At 44.7% G+C, this 20387-nt stretch overlaps 1 protein-coding gene across 1 annotated transcript; it reads left to right on the forward strand.

Annotated features, from left to right (window-relative positions):
• Positions 1–705: 705 nt before the first annotated feature.
• LOC116685494 (transcription initiation factor TFIID subunit 4) lies at positions 706–20172 on the forward strand (the record flags this gene model as incomplete). The annotated part of the gene is given in 21 exon segments (XM_032510526.1): positions 706–852; positions 1008–1094; positions 1952–2083; positions 2361–2420; positions 2826–2888; positions 3225–3368; positions 6629–6706; positions 7771–7848; positions 8079–8207; positions 8464–8607; positions 8867–9010; positions 9276–9374; positions 11981–12124; positions 12458–12595; positions 12858–12995; positions 13257–13394; positions 13660–13797; positions 14063–14206; positions 16986–17108; positions 17317–18544; positions 19966–20172. Coding segments are annotated over 9 exon segments (2085 nt in total). The 3' UTR covers positions 19982–20172.
• Positions 20173–20387: the final 215 nt, after the last annotated feature.

Consider the following 20387-nt stretch of genomic DNA (forward strand, 5'->3'; position numbering starts at 1 on the left):
ACACACACACACACACACATCCCCCCCCCCACACACACACAGACACACACACCACACACACACACACACACACACACTCACAGATTTACACACACTCACACACACACACACATACACAGACCCCCCATTAATATATATATATATATATATATATATATATATATATATATATATATATATATATATATATATTTCTTAAACACACAGATCACATGTGATGAGAGATCTTCACTTTTAAAAAACTCAAAGCCGATGTCCTTTCATGTTTTTGGATGGCAATGTGTTATTAATCCTTTTAAAGTTGCCAAAACTCAATGTTTATATATATAAAGTATATACACACACAGACAGACAGACACACACAGCAACAGACACACACACACACTCAAAGACACACACACACAAACACAGAAACAGACACACACACAGACAGACAGACAGACAGACACACACACACTGGTATACAACGTCTTTACCAACAACCCCCATCATCTACCAGTACACCTCTGGCTCCATAAACCCTGAAACTCTTGCTTGACGAAGGCTTTAAGCTTTCATAACTTGGATGTGATCAAGTTGCCAAAGTGCAAATGTATATTTGCTATTTCCAAAACAAATGATCAAGGTATTTCAAGCATGGGAACTCAAAGTTTAAGCATGTATTAGATGCATTAGATCATTAACAACTTAAATGTGTGCGTCTAGAATACCAATATCCCTACAATTTCACCTGGAGCTCTGATGGGGAATCTACTCTGGATCCAAGTCACCAGTCCGATGACGCATCTATTTTACAACGAGTTCGGGATCCTGAATCCCGTTCTGGACCTTTTCTCAAGTACCCAGGAACAGGTGGTGTTAACTCTCCCAACAATCTTTATTTGACAAAGCTCTCCTGTGTCCAGAATTTAAACTTCACATTCAACCCCTCCTTGACAAACTGTTTGTGTCTTCTGCCACCGGTGGGACTGGTGCTGGACCTTTTCCCCACGGCGTTGTCTCTCCAGGCTTTGACTGGCCTTCTCCTCCTGCACCCCCAAAGCATGGAGGCAAAGGCAATTATCCTCTCAAAAAGCTTCCGGCAACAGTTGGTGGTAAGTCTACAAACAATCTTTATTCAGTGTGTGATGTGCTGCAACAGCAGCAATCGGCGCAATGGCTATTGTTGCCCATACTTATTATTCCGCCTGTTTTTTGTCCCGCTACTAGTCCCGGAGCGTTGGCAACACGCGCACACAAAATGCATCAAAACGTGTGTAATGATCGGGAATGGTGGGCTATGACTTTTCAACAAGATTTGCCGCGCGGTTTTCACGAAATCGGAAATAAACGGTGAAAGATTTCTCATAGACTTTAATGGGAAATGTTCAGGAAATTGCTCAACATTACTCCAAACCCCCCCTCTTTGGGACCGTGCTGCATCGCCATACTTTAACGTAGAAACCTGATTAAAAGTTTAAACCGAAGACAAGACTTTGGTGTTTATTGGGCTGAATGGGCGTTCAGATATCAAGCACGGTTTCTCCAGAATCCCAGTTTACGTATCGTCCCGTTTTCAGACCGGCTCAGATTTTCCAATGTGTGTGTATGTGGTGGATGGTGAGAGCTAGAGATGAGCACATGGGGGGGGGGCTAAGGTAAGATTCTCTGACATTTTTTCAAACAAAGGTCTCTTTCTCCTCCAATTTTCAATCTTCAGACATCATTATCGATCAAAATTTAGGAAAGCTTATGCCGGTCGCAGACATGTAACTATGGAGTCTATCACATGTAAACTTGGGGAGCTTTCGCACAAACTGCCGATAGAAAAATTTGGCAAGCTCTAGTGCTACTCAGTTCCACTTCTTGTCTACGCTGACTTATAAAGCTTAACATGAGTAGTTCAGAAGCTTGAATTTTTACTTTACACTCGGCCCCCGCTGCAAAAATGTTGTCTTGTCTTCGGTTTCAGGTCAACAAAGCAAACACCCAGGTGGCTGGCCTGGACAGCATCCTCATGGTGGTGGTCAGGGACCTTTCAAACCTGGAAACCCCCACACCGATCGCAGAGTCTATTATCCTACAACAAATCTTCCTGTAAAAGGTGATGGTTGGTCTACAAACAATCTGTTTGCTTTGCAGTCCTGTGTACAGCCCAGAGTGAAGTTGGCTCATTATTTAAAGACTCAGCATTTGCCTTCAAGGCATTGAGACAATCGTATTCCACAACGTTCTGATTCCCAATCTCTACTGCTACTCAGTTCCACTTCTTTACTTGTCTACACTGACTTATAGAGCTTAGCATGAGTAGTTTACAAGCTTGAACTTTTACTTTACACCCAACCCCTCCTAAACAAGTATTATCTTGTCTTCGGTTTCAGGTCAACAAAACAATAACCCAGGTGTCGCTGCCTTGCTTGACCCTGATCTTTTTGATGATGGTCCTCGATTGGAAAATCTTGGAACCCCCACCTCTGGTGGCCAAGGTAATAATCCTGTCAAAACACTTCCTGGAATAGATGGTGGTAAATCTCTCACAATTTCATTTTCTAAACTGTGCATAGTGAAAGCAAAAGATGTCTTACTATGCAAAGACTCAGCAACTGCATTTAAGTCATGAAGATAATTTTATTCCAGATTTCTGATTAGCAAGCTCTACTGCTACTCAGTTCAACTTCTTTACTTGTCTACACTGACTTATAAAGCTTAACATGATTACTTTACAAGCTTGAATTTTTACTTTACACCCGACCCCTCCTGCACCAATGTTATCTTGTCTTCGGTTTCGTGTCCAGAAAGCGGTAACCCAGTTGACACTGGCCCACTTGACCTGATCTTTTGATGAGGTCCTCGATTTGGCTATCCTGGAGTCCGCACCTCTGTCAAAACGCCTCCTGTAAAAGTTGGTGGTAAGTCTACCCCAATTTATTTCAAAATACTGTATAGTCAAAGTAAAAGATTTACTATGCAAAGACTCAGCAACTGCCTTTAAGTCATGAAGATAATTTTATTCCAGATTTCTGATTACCAAGTTCTAATGCTCCTCAGTTCCACTTCTTTACTTGTCTACACTGACTTATAAAGCTTAGCATGATTACTTTAAAGGCTTGAATTTTTACACTCTTTGGTAAGTCTACCAAAATTTTATTTTCTAAACTTTGTATAGTCAAACAAAAGATGTCTTTTTGCTTTTTACTTTACACTCGACCCCTCCTGCACCAATGTTATCTTGTCTTTGGTTTCAGGTCAACAAAACAGTAACCCAGGTGCCACTGGCTGGCCTGGACATCAGCATCATGGTGGTGGTCAGGGACCTGCCAGACCTGGAAACCCCCCCGCTGGTGGACAATTCAATTATCCTGTAAACAGACCTCCTGTAAAAAAGGATGGTAAGTCTCCAAACAATCTTTATAAGCTTTGCTGTCCTGTGTACAGCCCAGAGTGAAGTTGTCTCACTATCCAAAGACTCAGCATTTGTCTTCAAGGAATTCAGATTCAAATTGGGAAAGAAACTTCCAACTGATCCGTTTTACTTCTTCTAAGTGTGAATATGAGAAAACTTGTGGTGTGGATGGTGATGTCTGATGAACTGGGGTGACGAGAAAGATTATAGACAGATGAAGTTGGTGCAAATTCGGAGCACCTCAAAAGCTGAAAAAGCTTTGAATGGAATGCGCATGGGTGATGAAATTGTGGATGGACAATATCGGTGCCATTTCCCTCTCTGGACGTCATGTCCAGAGAGGGAAATGGCACCGATATGTGGCTTGATGTGCCTTAAAGCAATTCCAGACATTTAAGCAGGCTGAGAGAGAGCTGGGGCAAGACTGTTAATGATGGCGTCTTGTGAGGCCTAAGAAAGGATTCTCAGCTGGTGTGTTAGTGTGAGTGTCTGAATTTCTTTATTTAAGATGTCTAATACTGCTGTGTTGTTGAATGAGTATGGACTTTTTGACCATTCGTGCCCCTTAAAGAATGGCAGCCACAACAACGGGGTATAGTTTATGGAGCGCTGACGAAGGAGACCCTGACCAATCACAGAATTCAGAGAGCAGAGCAGAAGCAAACCCTCTCCCCCCGTAGTATCCAGCAAAACCCACGGAGGGCGCTGCATCGGTGTACAGCTGAATGTCAAAGTCATTATAGAAAAAGGAAATGCCGTTTCAAGAAGCCAGGAAAAGCTGCCACAAGCACATATGCACGCCCCGTCCAAGACAACACTAACATGGAGAGAGGGGATGGCAGCAGCTTTAAACAAAAGGTTAGACAAGAAAGAATTTGCTTACAGAATTATGCAAATGGGAGAATTGAGACGACTAAGGAGCACGAATAACAGGCGCTTGGTTTCATCTGACGGCAAGAAGAAAGTTTGACAAGAGCCGAATGATGTGCTGCACTTTCTCCGAGGGCAGCGACTTCTGGAATTACAATGAATCGGGTTAATGCCCGAGAAGTCAACGGAGGTGCTTGGCCCAGAGGTTTGCTCATTGCAGAGAAGGATGGCAAGATTGTGGAAAGCATTAATAAGACCCTAAGTGAGGAGGTGAGGATGGAGGAGTGACAAGAAAACCGTCAAAGAGGTGGAGTACACAAGGAAGTCCAGGATTATTAAGTAAGATCTAGCACAGGGCTTTGGACAGAGAGTCCGGGGAGACCGGAGAAGGCCAATGCACAGACAAAGCTAACACAAGTTAGTTGCTAACACAAGGAGCAAAAATATTTGGGTGTTGGGAAGCGAGGGGGTGGGGATGGGGGGGGGGAGGGGTGAATGGAGGTAAGGACAGACCAGTTGGAAAGAAGAAGGCTGAGGATCGTCAAGCGCAACTTTAGGTAGGTCCCTAGGGTCTTGTGAAGCCTGCGAACACGGGGATAACATGACAGACATGGAGGGAGTAGGCACATGAGGAAATATAACCTAACCCCCACCAGTGGGAGCTGGTGATGCGTGCTCTGGCTGTCAAGGCCCTGTGACAACAGGCGTGACGCCACCGGCCGTGGCCGACACTGGAGGGGAACCCGGAAGTGCTGGAAGCCTGGTGGTCGTTGCGCTGGGGTAGCGATGGAGGATGACAAAGCGGGCTGAGTGACCGGAGCAGCTGAGTGTAGGCTAAAAGAAAGGTAGAGGAAGGGATGAAGTTGGGAAGAAGAAGGCTCATGATTGACAAGCAGTATGTGGGGGAAGCCTGTGAACACAAGGAGGAAAAGGCAGAGATCGCCTGAGACATGACAGACAGGTGGGTGACGACTTCATAGCATCAAAACAGCGCCATAGGAGCTCTGCATAGAGAGGAGAGGCCTACCCCCTTTCTGGGAATGGCTAAAGGAAGGGTAGAGGAAGGGATGAAGGGATGTAATTGCGCGGATTTGGTGAAGCCTGCGAACACAGGGATGAACAAAAGGCAGAGATCTCCTGAGACATGACAGACACAGAGGGAGCAGGCACATCGGGAAATACAACCTGACCCCCGCCAGGGGGAGCTAGTGATGCATGCTGTGGCTGGCGAGGCCTTGTGACGTCATGCGTAATGGCGCTGGCCAAGATCGACGCTGGCGGGGAACCCTGAAGTGCCGGAGGCTCGGTGGTTATTGCCTCCAGGGTAGCAACGGAGGCTAGGTAGAGCCGGAACAATGCAGTTCCAGTGTTGTTGATCTACCGTTGATGGAGGACCACGGTCCGGCCTCTGGTGTCGGGTGCCATCCGAGGAAGTAGAGACGGCCGCGCCATGGTAGAGGGCAACCAGTGCCATGAGAGTAGCAGGCGCCTCCACAGGAGGAAGGCTGATGACAAGTAGAGGGTAAACACCGACCCCCGCAACCTTGATTTCCCGACCTTGCAGACGGAGGGAAAGAAGCCTGAGAGCCCTGGCAGTTGGGGAATGTTCGGCAGAAGAGCGGAGATCCGGGCAAAGCCGACCGCAATCGGCGCCGTTGAGACACACGACGGGGGTCCAACTGCTGCGGCGTGACTGAAACAGGCTCTGTTTCGAAGAGCTCATCGTACAAATCGTTGTCGACATCTGGTGAGCTTAGCTATAGCTCCGGATCCATGACCGAGAGCGTGGAACTCTGACCCTCTTGCGTTAAGCAATCAGAGACACGAGCCTGGCTGCAGAGCACGGTATATGTAGGTTTGACTAGTGATTAAAGGTGTGGTTTAGGCGTGGCCCTGCTTCCGAACCTAAGTTAACAAATTAACTTCATCATTCGTATTCCGCAAAGTTGGATTGGCAGGCCTTATTACCTATTCAGTTCCACCTCTTAACTTGTCTACACTGACTTTTAAAGCTTAAAAGGGTGAGTTCAGAAGCTTGAATTTTTACTTAACCCTCGACCCCTCCTGCACAAAGTCTACAATCTTTAAAGGCATTGCTGTCCTGTGTACAGCCCAGAGGGACGTTGTGAAGTTGTCTCACTATCCAAAGACTCAGCATTTGCCTTCGAGGCATTGAGAATATCGTATTTCGCAAAGTTCTTATTGGCAAGCTCAGTTACTGCTCAGTTCCACTTCTTGTCTACACTGACTCAGAAAGCTGGATTTATCAGTTCAGAAGCTTGAATTTTTACTCCACACTCGACCCCTCCTGCACAAATGTTGTCTTTTCTTTGGCTTGAGGTCAACAAAGCTCTAACACAGGCATTGTTCCTCCAGGCTTTCACTTTTCTGGTACCTCCAAGTCTGGGGAAAGAGGCTCTCGTCATGGCAAAAAGTATCATGCATCACGTGGTGGTAAGTCTACAATCTTTAAAGGCATTGCTGTCCTGTGTACAGCCCAGAGGGACGTTGTGAAGTTGTCTCACTATCCAAAGACTCAGCATTTGCCTTCGAGGCATTGAGAATATGTATTTCGCAAAGTTCTTATTGGCAAGCTCAGTTACTGCTCAGTTCCACTTCTTGTCTACACTGACTCAGAAAGCTGGATTAGTCAGTTAGAAGCTTGAATTTTTACTCCACACTCGACCCCTCCTGCACAAATGTTGTCTTTCTTTGGCTTGAGGTCAACAAAGCTCTAACACAGGCATTGTTCCTCCAGGCTTTCACTTTTCTGGTTCCTCCAAGTCTCGGAAAAGAGGCTCTCATCATGCCAAAAAGTATCATGCATCACGTGGTGGTAAGTCTACAATCTTTAAAGGCATTGCTGTCCTGTGTACAGCCCAGAGGGACGTTGTGAAGTTGTCTCACTATCCAAAGACTCAGCATTTGCATTCAAGGCATTCAGAATATTGTATCTCGCAAAGTTCTTATTGGCAAGCTCAGTTACTGCTCAGTTCCACTTCTTGTCTACCTGACTCAGAAAGCTGTTAAATAGTTCAGAAGCTTGAAATTACTCCACACTGACCCCTCCTGCACAAATGTTGTCTTTCTTTGGCTTGAGGTCAACAAAGCTCTAACACAGGCATTGTTCCTCCAGGCTTTTACTTTTCTGGTTCCTCCAAGTCTGGGAAAGAGGCTCTCGTCATGGCAAAAAGTATCATGCATCACGTGGTGGTAAGTCTACAATCTTAAAGGCATTGCTGTCCTGTGTACAGCCCAGAGGACGTTGTGAAGTTGTCTCACTATCCAAAGACTCAGCATTTGCCTTCGAGGCATTGAGAATATTGTATCTCGCAAAGTTCTTATTGGCAAGCTCAGTTACTGCTCAGTTCCACTTCTTGTCTACACTGACTTAGAAAGCTGGATTAGTCAGTTTAGAAGCTTGAATTTTTACTCCACACTCAACCCCTCCTGCACAAATGTTGTCTTTTCTTTGGCTTGAGGTCAACAAAGCTCTAACACAGGCATTGTTCCTCCAGGCTTTCACTTTTCTGGCACCTCCAAGTCTGGGGAAAGAGGCTCTCGTCATGGCAAAAAGTATCATGCATCACGTGGTGGTAAGTCTACAATCTTTAAAGGCATTGCTGTCCTGTGTACAGCCCAAGTCACCTCCAAGACGCGAGACAATTGTATTCCGCAAAGTTCTTATTGGCAAGCTCAGGTACTGCTCAGTTCCACTTCTTGTCTACACTGACTAATAAAGGTGGAATGAGTAGTTCAGAATCTAGAGATTTTACTTTACACTCATGCCCTACTGCACAAATGTTATCTCGTCTTTTATTTTCAGGTCACCACAGCAACCCAGGTGGCAACGGCTGGCCTGGACAGCATCCTCATGGTGGTGGTCCTGGACCTGCCAAACCTGGAACCCCCACCTCTGGTGGCCAAGTCAATTATCCTCCTGGACCTGGTGGTGGTAAGTCTCTCCCAGTTTTATTTTCAAAACTCTCCTGTGTATAGTCAAAGCAAAAGATTTCTTACTATATGAAGACTCAGCAACTGCATTTAAGAGAATTTTATTCCAGATTTCTGATTAGCAAGCTCTACTGCTACTTGGTTCTACTTCTTGTCTACACTGACTTATAAAGCACAGCATGAGTAGTTCAGAAGCTTGAATTTTTACTTTACACTCAACCTCTCCTGCACAAATGTTATCTTGTCTTCGGTTTCAGTTCAGCAAAGCAGTAACCCAGGTGCCACGGTTTGGGATGCAAATTATCCTTTTGATGATGGTCCTGGACCTGCCAAACCTGGAACCCCCCCATCTGGTGGCCAAGTCAATTATCCTGTCAAAAGACCTCCTGTAAAAGTTGGTGGTAAGTCTCACAGTTTTATTTTCAAAACTCTCCTGTGTATAGTCAAAGCAAAATATGTCTTACTATATAAAGACTCAGCAACTGCATTTAAGAGAATTTTATTCCAGATTGTCTGATTAGCAATCTCTACTGCTACTCTGTTCTGCTTCTTTCTTGTCTACACTGACTTATAAAGCTTAGCATGAGTAGTTCAGAAGCTTGAATTATTACTTTACACTCAACCCCTACTGCAAAAATGTTATCTTGTCTTTGGGTTCAGGTCAACAAAGCAATAACCCAGGTGCCACTGGCTGGTTTGACCAATATCCTCAAGTTGGTGGTCCTGGACCTGCCAAACCTGGAACCCCCACCTCTGGTGGCCCATTCAATTATCCTCTCAAAACGCCTCCTGTAAAAGTTGGTGGTAAGTCCACCACAATTTTATTTTCTAAACTGTGTATAGTCAAAGCAAAAGATGTCTTACTATGCAAAGACTCAGCAACTGCCTTTAAGTCATTAAGATAATTTTATTCCAGATTGTCTGTTTAGCAAGCTCTACTGCTACTCAGTTCCACTTCTTTACTTGTCTACACTGACTTATAGAGCTTAGCAGGATTACTTGAGAAGCTTGAATTTTTACTTTACACTCAACCCCTCCTGCAAAAATGTTATCTTGTCTTCGGGTTCAGGTCAACAAAGCAATAACCCAGGTGCCACTGGATGGCTTGACCAATATCCTCAAGTGGATGGTCCTGGACCTGCCGATCCGCCTCCTGGACCTGGTGATGGTAAGTCTCCAAACAATCTTTATGAGCTTTGCAGTCCTGTGTACAGCCCAGAGGGAAGTTGTCTCACTATCCAAAGACTAATCATTTGCCTTCAAACATTGAGACAATCGTATTGCACATTTGTATTTGCTACTCAGTTCCACTTCTTTACTTGTCCACACAAGCACCTTGAGCTCAGCAAGTTTGTAGGTGAAATATTTTCCCATTCTTGATGTACGACTTTAGTTGCTCAACAGTTCGGGGTCTCCGTTGTCATATTTTGTGCTTCATATAATGCACCAAAGATTTTCAATGGGAGACAGGTCTGGACTGCAAGCAGGTCATTCTGCTACTCGCAGTCTTTTCCCATGAAGCCACGCTGTTGTTACATGTACAGAATGTGGCTTGGCATTGTCTTGCTGAAATGAGCAGGGACGTCCCTGAAAAAGACGTTGCTTGGATGGCAGCATATGTTGCTCCAGAACCTGCATGTACCTTTTGGTATTAATGGTGCTTTCCCAGCCGTGCCAGGTACCCATGCCACGGGCACTAACATACCCCCATACTGTCACGGATGGTTGCTTTTTAACTCAGTGCTGGTAACAATCTAGATTTTTCTTTTCCCCATGGCCCGGAGGACATGATGTCCATGATTCCAAAAGCAATTTGATGCGTGGACTCGCCAGACCACAGCCCACTTTTCCACTTTGCATCAGTCCCTCTCAGATGTGCTCGGGCTAAGAGAAGCCGGCGGTGTTTCTGGGTGTTGTTGATAGATGGCTTTGTATGGTAGAGTTTTAACTTGCATTTGAAGATGGATGATGACCGGTGTTAACTGACAATGGTTTTTCTAAGTGTTCTGAGCCCACGGGGTAATATCCACCAACCAGTTCCGCCTGATGGATCGAAGGGGGGAAACCATCCAAGTTGTGTACCGCAAGGATGGACGCTGTTGACCTCAATTGAAGAGGTAATAGAGCGTTGGAAGGAGCACTTTGAGGAACTCCTAAATCCAGCTGACACGTCCTCTGTGGCAGAGGCAGAGCTGGAGGATGATGGGGGGTTGTCGTCAATTTCCCTGGTGGAGGTCGCTGAGGTAGTCAAACAACTCCGGGGATTGATGAGATCAGTCCAGAAATGCTGAAAGCTCTGGGTGTGGAGGGGCTGTCTTGGTTGGCACGCCTCTTAAACATTGCGTGGAAGTCTGGGACAGTGCCTAAGGAGTGGCTGACCAGGGTGGTGGTTCCCCTCTCCAAATAGGTGGACCAGAGGGTGTGTGCCAATTACAGGGGTATCACACTTCTCAGCCTCCCTGGTAAAGTCTACTCCAAGGTGCTGGAAAGGAGGGTTTGGCCGATAGTCGAACCTCGGATTGAAGAGGAACAATGCGGATTCCGTCCTGGCCGTGGAACAACGGATCAGATCTTTACTCTCACAAGGATCTTGGAGGGGGCCTGGGAGTATGCCCAACCAGTCTACATTTGTTTTGTGGATCTGGAGAAGGCGTATGACCGGGTCCCCCGGGAGATACTGTGGGAGGTGCTGCGGGAGTATGGGGTGAGGGGGTTCCTTCTCAGGGCCATCCAATCTCTGTATGACCAAAGCGAGAGCTGTGTCCGGGTTCTCGGCAGCAAGTCGGACTCGTTCCAGGTGAGGGTTGGCCTCCGCCAGGGCTGCGCTTTGTCACCAATCCTGTTTATAATATTTATGGACAGGATATCGAGGCGTAGTCGGGGCGGGGAGGGGTTGCAGTTTGGTGGGCTCAAGATCTCATCGCTGCTTTTTGCGGATGATGTGGTCCTGATGGCGTCATCGGTCTGTGGCCTTCAGCACTCACTGGATCGGTTCGCAGCTGAGTGTGAAGCGGCTGGGATGAGGATCAGCACCTCTAAATCTGAGGCCATGGTTCTCAGCAGGAAACCGATGGAGTGCTTTCTTCGGGTAGGGAGTGAGTCCTTACCCCAAGTGAAGGAGTTTAAGTACCTTGGGGTCTTGTTCGCGAGTGAGGGGACCATGGAGCGTGAGATTGGTCGGAGAATCGGAGCAGCTGGTGCGGTATTACATTCCGTTTATCGCACCGTTGTGACGAAAAGAGAGCTGAGCCAGAAGGCAAAGCTCTCGATCTACCAATCCGTGTTTGTTCCTACCCTCACCTATGGTCATGAAGGCTGGGTCATGACCGAAAGAACCAGATCCAGGGTACTAGCGGCCGAAATGGGTTTCATAAGGAGGGTGGCTCGGGTAGAGATCGGGTGATAAGCTCAATCATCCGAGAGGAGCTCGGAGTAGAGCCGCTGCTCTTTCACGTCAAAAGGGAGCCAGTTGAGGTTGTTCAGGCATCTGGTAAGGATGCCTCCTTGGCGCCTCCCTAGGGAGGTGGTCCAGGGACGTCAATCTGGGAAGTGGCCTCGGGGAAGACCCAGGACGAGGTGGAGAGATAATATCTCCAACCTGGCCTGGGAACGCCTCGGAATCTCCCAGTCAGAGCTGGTTAATGTGGTTCGGAAAAGGGGAGTTTGGGGTCCCTTATTGGAGCTGCTACCCCCGCAACCCGATAACGGATAAGCGGATGAAGATGGATGGACTCAACCCCTACTGCACAAATGTTATCTTGTCTTTGGTTTCAGATCAAGAAAGTGGTAACACAGGTGTCACTGGCTGGCTTGAAAATTTTCCTCAAGGTGGTGATCCTGAACCTGCCACTCCTGGAAACCCCAACTCTGGTGGCCCAGTCAACAATCCTGTCAAAATGCCTCCTGTAAAAGTTGGTGGTAAGTCCACCACAATTTTATTTTCTAAACTGTGTATAGTCAAATCAAAAGATGTCTTACTATGCAAAGACTCAGCAACTACCTTTAAGTCATGAAGATAATTTTATTCCAGATTTCTGATTACCAATCTCTACTACTACTCAGTTCCACTTCTTTACTTGTCCACACTAACACCTTAAGCTCAGCAAGATAAGTTAGGGCAGTGGCATGTTTACTACTGTGTTACATCACTTTTCCTTTTGACACCACCCAGTAAGCATTTGGAACGGAGGACACTATTTGGTGGTGGACTCAACCCCTACTGCACCAATGTTGTCTTGTCTTCGGTTTCAGGTCAACAAAACAATAACCCAGGTGGCTGGCCTGGACAGCATCCTCAAGTCGGTGGTTCTGGACCTGCCAAACCTGGAAACCCCCAAGCTGGTGGACAATTCAATTATCCTCCCAAAGGGCCTCCTGTAAAAGTTGGTGGTAAGTCCACCGCAATTTTATTTTCAAAACTGTGTATAGTCAAAGTAAAAGATGTCTTACTATGCAAAGACTCAGCAACTACCTTTAAGTCATTAAGATAATTTTATTCCAGATTTCTGATTATCAAGCTCTACTGCTACTCTTTCCACTTCTTTACTTGTCTACACTGACTTATAAAGCTTAGCATGAGTAGTTCAGAAGCTTGAATTTTTACTTTACACTCAACCCCACTGCACCAATGTTATCTTGTCTTCTGTTTCAGGTCAACAAAACAATAACCCAGGTGGCTGGCCTGGACAGCCCCCTCATGGTGATGGTCCGGGACCTGCCAAACCTGGAAACCCCCAAACTGGCGGACAATTCAATTATCCTCCCAAAGTGCCTCCTGTAAAGGTTGGTGGTAAGTCCACCGCAATTTTATTTTCTAAACTGTGTATAGTCAAAGTAAAAGATGTCTTACTATGCAAAGACTCAGCAACTACCTTTAAGTCATTAAATAATTTAATTCTACATTTCTGATTAGCAAGCTCTACTGCTACTCAGTTCCACTTCTTTACTTGTCTACACTGACTTATAAAGCTTAGCATGAGTAGTTCAAAGCTTGAATTTTTACTTTACACTCAACCCCACTGCACCAATGTTATCTTGTCTTCTGTTTCAGGTCAACAAAACAATAACCCAGGTGGCTGGCCTGGACAGCCCCCTCATGGTGATGGTCCGGGACCTGCCAAACCTGGAAACCCCCAAACTGGTGGACAATTCAATTATCCTCCCAAAGTGCCTCCTGTAAAAGTTGGTGGTAAGTCCACCCCAATTTTATTTTCTAAACTGTGTATAGTCAAAGTAAAAGATGTCATATTATGAAAGGAAACAGCAACTACCTTTAAGTCATGAAGATAATTTTATTCCAGATTGTCTGATTAGCAAGTTCTAATGCTACTCAGTTCCACTTCTTTACTTGTCTACACTGACTTATAAAGCTTAGCATGATTAGTTCAGAAGCTTACATTTTTACTTTACACTCAACCCCTACTGCAAAAATGTTATCTTGTCTTCGGTTTCAGGTCAACAAAACAATAACCCAGGTGGCTGGCCTGGACAGCCCCCTCATGGTGGTGGTCAGGGACCTTTCAAACCTGGAAACCCCCAAACTGGCGGACAATTCAATTATCCTCCCAAAGTGCCTCCTGTAAAGGTTGGTGGTAAGTCCACCCCAATTTTATTTTCTAAACTGTGTATAGTCAAAGTAAAAGATGTCTTACTATGCAAAGACTCAGCAACTACCTTTAAGTCATTAAAATAATTTAATTCTACATTTCTGATTACCAAGCTCTACTGCTACTCAGTTCCACTTCTTTACTTGTCTACACTGACTTATAAAGCTTAGCATGATAACATTCAAAGCTAGAATTTTTACTTTACAGTCGAAAACCTCCTGCACCAATGTTATCTTGTCTTTGGTTTCAGGTCAACAAAACAGTAACCCAGGTGTCGCTGTCTGGCCTGGACAGCATCCTCATGGTGGTGGTCCGGGACCTGCCAAACCTGGAAACCCCCAAACTGGTGGACAATTCAATTATCCTCCCAAAGTGCCTCCTGTAAAAGTTGGTGGTAAGTCCACCCCAATTTTATTTTCTAAACTGTGTATGGTCAAAGCAAAAGATGTCTTACTATGCAAAGACTCAGCAACTACCTTTAAGTCATGAAGATAATTTTATTCCAGATTTCTGATTACCAAGTTCTACCAAGTTCTGATTACCAAGTTCTACCAAGTTCTGATTACCAAGATCTACCAAGTTCTGATTACCAAGTTGCTAGCAAGCAGGTCATTCTACCACCCGCAGTCTTTTCCCATGAAGCCACGCTGTTGTTACGTGTACAGAATGTGGCTTGGCATTGTCTTGCTGAAATGAGCAGGGACGTCCCTGAAAAAGACGTTGGTTGGATGGCAGCATATGTTGCTCCAGAACCTGCATGTACCTTTTGGTATTAATGGTGCCTTCCCAGCCGTGCCAGGCAGGGCCGGCCTGTGGCTTAGGCAGTATAGGCAAATGCTAAGGGCGCAAACCACCAGGGGGCGCCCGGCCTGTGCTGTACCTGTAACGTAGGGTGACCAGACGTCCCCGGTTTCCGGGGACAGTCCCTTATTTTGGCTACCTGTCCCCGGCTGGATCTGTCCCCGGAAATGTCCCCGGTTTTCACTGTGACTGAAAGACCCGAAATTGGAATGAAAGAAAAAACGTAGCCGATAATCGCACACCCAACACAGGCTCCAGACAGCCAGAGCCCGCGGTGCTCAGAGATGTTTTAGAAGCCGTGTTTTACGATGCTAAAAAGCACTGATTATTTACATGGAGTCTGGTGCGTTTAGCGAACGCAATTTCGCGGACTTTTATGTTTTAAAAAGGATCTTAATCTTTAACAGAAAGGTCGACCTCCTTAGAAATCCTTTCCATAATGTTGTCAGACACTTAGAATATTAATCTGAGTCTGTTAGCAGCCAAACAAGCACTTTTATGAACGTAAATACAAGCTGGACAATTATCCTATTAACTTAACTAGCGATCTCGTTTAATACTGCATCAATGTCAAAGGAAAATATGTCCTCAGTAGTTTTTATTGTATCTGATTCTCAACGAGCTGTTCCAGAAACAAGCCTTGAGCAGTAAAGCAAAAGCTGTCAGTAGTTCAGTAAACATTACAACATTATGAAATATTGAGACTTTCTATCTTGAAATATTAAGACTTTCTATCTTGAAATATTAGGACTATAAGGACTTTCTATCTTGAAATATTAAGACTTTCTATCTTGAAATATTAGGACTTTCTATCTTAAAATATTAGGACTAGGACTTTATCTTTGAAATATTAAGGACTTTCTATCTTTGAATATTATGACTTTTTATCTTGAAATATTAGGACTTTCTATCTTGAAATATTAGGACTTTTTATCTTGAAATATAAGGATGGATTTTTTATCTTGAAATATTAGGACTTTCTATCTTGAGGTGGAGTGGAGTGGAGTAGGAACTAGCAGCAGGGGGGGGTCTAGGATGATACCTTGGGGGGGGGGGGGCTCAGCCCCTAATGAGAACAGCTCTAGGTCTAGTGTCCCCGTTTTAAGTTTTACAAAAATAAAAACATTACTTGTTTTGGAGGTAAATATGCTTCTGAGCTGAAAATGTCCCCGGATTTTGTCTGAGAAATCTGGTCACCTTACTATAACGTCACCTTAATTAAAAAAACAAGCCCGACTTCTTTTACCTGCATCTAAATCTCATAATGTCAAAGCGTCCTAAACTGTCTGGTGCCCAGGGGAGGAAAAAAAAGAAAAGTAGAGGAGGAAAACGTGACAAAGACAGAGGTAATGTTACAGTAAAGTTGATGATGATAATGATATTATTTTGCTGTTGCAGAACAATGATCGATAATAGCATCAGCCGTTAGCATGACATAGTTGGCTAATCAATAAATAGCGAGCGCTATCTGTTAGTTTTAACATCAGTTAACTGTACAGTGATGCAAGGGGGCGCCACCTAAAATCTTGCCTAGGGCACCAAATTGTTTAGGGCCGGGCCTGGTGCCAGGTACCCATGCCACGGGCACTAACATACCCCCATACTGTCACGGATGGTTGCTTTTTAACTCAGTGCTGGTAACAATCTAGATTTTTCTTTTCCCCATGGCCCGGAGGACATGATGTCCATGATTTCCAAAAGCGATTTCATGCGTGGACTCGCCAGACCACAGCCCACTTTTCCACTTTGCATCAGTCCCTCTCAGATGTGCTCGGGCTAAGAGAAGCCGGCGGTGTTTCTGGGTGTTGTTGATAGATGGCTTTGTATGGTAGAGTTTTAACTTGCATTTGAAGATGGAGGATGACCGGTGTTAACTGACAATGGTTTTTCTAAGTGGATCGAAGGTCACAGCCATTTAATGTTGGTTTTCACAATGCTGCTTACCTGCAGAGGTTTCTCCAGATTCTCTAGATATTTTGATGATATTATGGACTGTAGATGATGACATCCCTAAGTTCCTGGCAATAGTACATTGAGAATCCTTGCTTGTGAATGACTGGGTCTTTTAGGGATGCTCCTTTTTATACCCAGTCATGACCAATTAACCCTTTGAGCATTCCTCAACTTTCCAGTCTTTTGCTGCCTGTGTCCCAGCATTTTTTCATCATATTCAAATGAGTAGATTTTCATTTTGCACATTAAATATGTTGTCTTTTTAGTGTATTCAATTGATAATATGTTGAAAAGGGATTTGCAAATCATTGTATTATGTTTTTATTTACATTTGACACAATGTCCCAACTTCAGTGGATTTGGGGTTTGTAGCCCAGCACTCGACCCCTCTTGCACAAATCATATGTCTTCGGTTTTAGGTCGACCTGATGATACTGACTGGCAAGAAATTTATGATGATGCTCCCCAAGGCAATGTTTATCTAAATGCTCCTTTTGAAGCCTCCCCACCGGGAGGAAACAGGCCCCCTGTACCATGTGGTGGTAAGTCTCCCAACTATCTTTTAAACATAACCTCTCCTGTGTACAGCCTTATTTTAAAAATCAAAATGTCTAACTATCCAAAGGCCCAGCATTTGCCTTCAAGGTATTGAGAACATATAATTCCACATGGTTCTGGTTGGCAAGCAGTATTTCTACTTAGTTCCATCCAACTCCTCTGTAAACTAATGTCACCGGTCTTTGATTTCAGATCGAGCAAGCCAAAACCCCGCTTACACTGGCGGTAGTTATGGTGTTGGATGCCAATCTCCAAACACAGCTCCTGTGGTCAGTCCCCCCGCGGACGAAACTGACCCCTCGTTCCCAGAGTTTGCATTCTCTCCAACTGAGTCCAGGGTCCCGGCCCCGGCCCCGGGTCCACTTCCGTCTCCAGTTTACATCACCCGCTCCAAAAATAACTACAAGCGTGTACAATATGTATTTTCCCGCACCACGTACACCCCATTAAACCCTGCAGTGCCAACCACTTTTTCCAAGTCCTCAGCGTCCCCATTCTGGTATCCAACCGAAGAGAATCGACAAGTGTGTACATGTGTAGAAAAGCCCACCAATGGACCAGGCGAGACTACAGTAGATGAGTGTACATGTTCAGAACACCCCACCAGTGCACAAGGCGATGTTGTAGTAGCAAACGTGGGTACATGTGTAAGACAACCCAACCCTCCACCAGGCGCGACTCGAGTATATGTTTGTACATCTGTAGGAAAGCCCGCCAGTGCACAAGGCGAGACTCCAGTCAATGTGTGTAAATGTGTAAAAACATCCACACTTGCACCACGCGGGACTCCCCAACAATTTGATTGTACATGCAAAGTGAAGCTCTGCCATGTCCCAGTTGCGAGTCTCCCCGGCGGGACTCAACAACTGTATGTGCCTAAAGGAGGACAGCCCGGCGATCCTCCTGCCCACAATCCACGAGTGCTTCTGTGTTCAAATGTAGAAGGTCCCGGCGTTGCAGCAAGCGAGCTTTCACCAGTATCCGTGTACACATGTGTAAGAATGTACCCCTATGTACCAGATGAGATTCCACCAGTAGGTGTGTGTTCATGTTTAGGAAACCCCGTCGTTTCAAGTGTGTGTACATGTGTAGGAAGCCCGACCCAGGCAGTAGGCGTGACTTCACTGGTTACCGTGAGTACATGTGTGGGAAACCCCGGCTCTGCAAAAGGCGGGGTTCCAGTAACTGTTTGTTCATTTGTAGTAAAGCCCGCCACTGCACAAAGCGCGAGTCTACTAGATGTGTGTACATGTGAAAGAAGGCCTTCATATGCACCAGGCAGTCCAGAAGTATTTGAATGTACATGTGAACAAAAGTACGCCAGAGCATCAGCCCAGACTCCACAACTGAGTGCGCCTAAAAGAGGACCGCCCAGCGATGCACCAGGCGGGACTAAAGGAGGATATCCTCAGCTTGGATGGTAATGGAGAAGTTAGTCACATGTGCATTTAAATTAATCGTTGTGAAATTATAACGTGTGTGAAAGCTGTGGATGTATGAGGTAGTGCACACCCTCTGAAGTCTCTTTATATAGACCTTAGTGGTCCCTGATACTGTATCTGAAGTCTCTTTTATATAGACCTTAGTGGTCCCTGATACTGTATCTGAAGTCTCTTTTATATAGACCTTAGTGGTCCCTAATACTGTATCTGAAGTCTCTTTATATAGACCTTAGTGGTCCCTAATACTGTATCTGAAGTCTCTTTATATAGACCTTAGTGGTCCCCTAATACTGTATCTGAAGTCTCTTTTATATAGACCTTAGTGTCTCTTTATATAGACCTTAGTGGTCCCTAATACTGTATCTGAAGTCTCTTTATATAGACCTTAGTGGTCCCTGATACTGTATCTGAAGTCTCTTTTATATAGACCTTAGTGGTCCCTAATACTGTATCTGAAGTCTCTTTTATATAGACCTTAGTGGTCCCCTAATACTGTATCTGAAGTCTCTTTTATATAGACCTTAGTGTCTCTTTATATAGACCTTAGTGGTCCCCTAATACTGTATCTGAAGTCTCTTTATATAGACCTTAGTGGTCCCTAATACTGTATCTGAAGTCTCTTTATATAGACCTTAGTGGTCCCTAATACTGTATCTGAAGTCTCTTTATATAGACCTTAGTGGTCCCTAATACCGTATCTGAAGTCTCTTTATATAGACCTTAGTGGTCCCTTAATACTGTATCTGAAGTCTCTTTATATAGACCTTAGTGGTCCCTAATACTGGATCTGAAGTCTCTTTATATAGACCTTAGTGGTCCCTAATACTGTATCTGAAGTCTCTTTATATAGACCTTAGTGGTCCCTAATACTGTATCTGAAGTCTCTTTATATAGACCTTAGTGGTCCCTAATACTGTATCTGAAGTCTCTTTATATAGACCTTAGTGGTCCCTAATACTGGATCTGAAGTCTCTTTGTATAGACCTTAGGGGTGCCTAATACTGTATCTGAAGTCTCTTTATATAGACCTTAGTGGTCCCTAATACTGTGTCTGAAGTCTCTTTATATAGATTATTTAAGGATTCAAGGACTAAAGATGTTTATTTGTCAATATAATAACAAGTTATGCGAAGAAATGCTTGCATCCCGCCCTCCCCAAAAGAGCAGCAATAACATTAATAATTATTATTATTAATAATAGAAAAGAAACTAACTAATCTAATGGTGCAGTTTGCCGATTGAGCGGCTTCCCGACGTGTTGTTTCTGGGTTGTTCCTCAAAGGAGAATTTAGATTTGTTATGCAAAGCAATAAGATATTATAGCCGTGTGCAGTCATTACAACGGCTATAAACGGATCTCTTTTTTAATATCATCACAATCCCATTCCTTGTTTTGCAGGTCATCCGATGACTGAGAGCTTCAGCTTCCTGACTGGACTGTTCACACGTTTCAAAAGTGTCAATAAAGAATCGGACCGTGAGAACTTTGTGCGTTGTCTTTGTCCGTTGTCTTCACCTGGACCCGTTGACATTTGGGGGATTTAACCCTCTAGTTCCTCGTATGTGTGTCTTCATACCGGGTCAATAAAGCGGATTCTGATTCTGATTCTGAGTTGTCCTCGGGTCAGTTTGACCCGTCTCTTAGTGTTTTATATCAGAAATGTTAGATTTCTTTCAACCAAATTTCCCAAAAATAACATGGATGACTCCATGGGTTGTTCAGGTGGATTAATGATTAATTTCATTGTATTTTTGGGGTGTTTTATGTAATCTTATAGCATTTGAATTTGTTTTTTTTAATGGTTTCCAAGCAGTATCCGG

This window comes from Etheostoma spectabile, unplaced genomic scaffold (assembly GCF_008692095.1).
Source record: "Etheostoma spectabile isolate EspeVRDwgs_2016 unplaced genomic scaffold, UIUC_Espe_1.0 scaffold00569886, whole genome shotgun sequence".
Classification (NCBI taxonomy): Eukaryota; Metazoa; Chordata; class Actinopteri; order Perciformes; family Percidae; genus Etheostoma; species Etheostoma spectabile.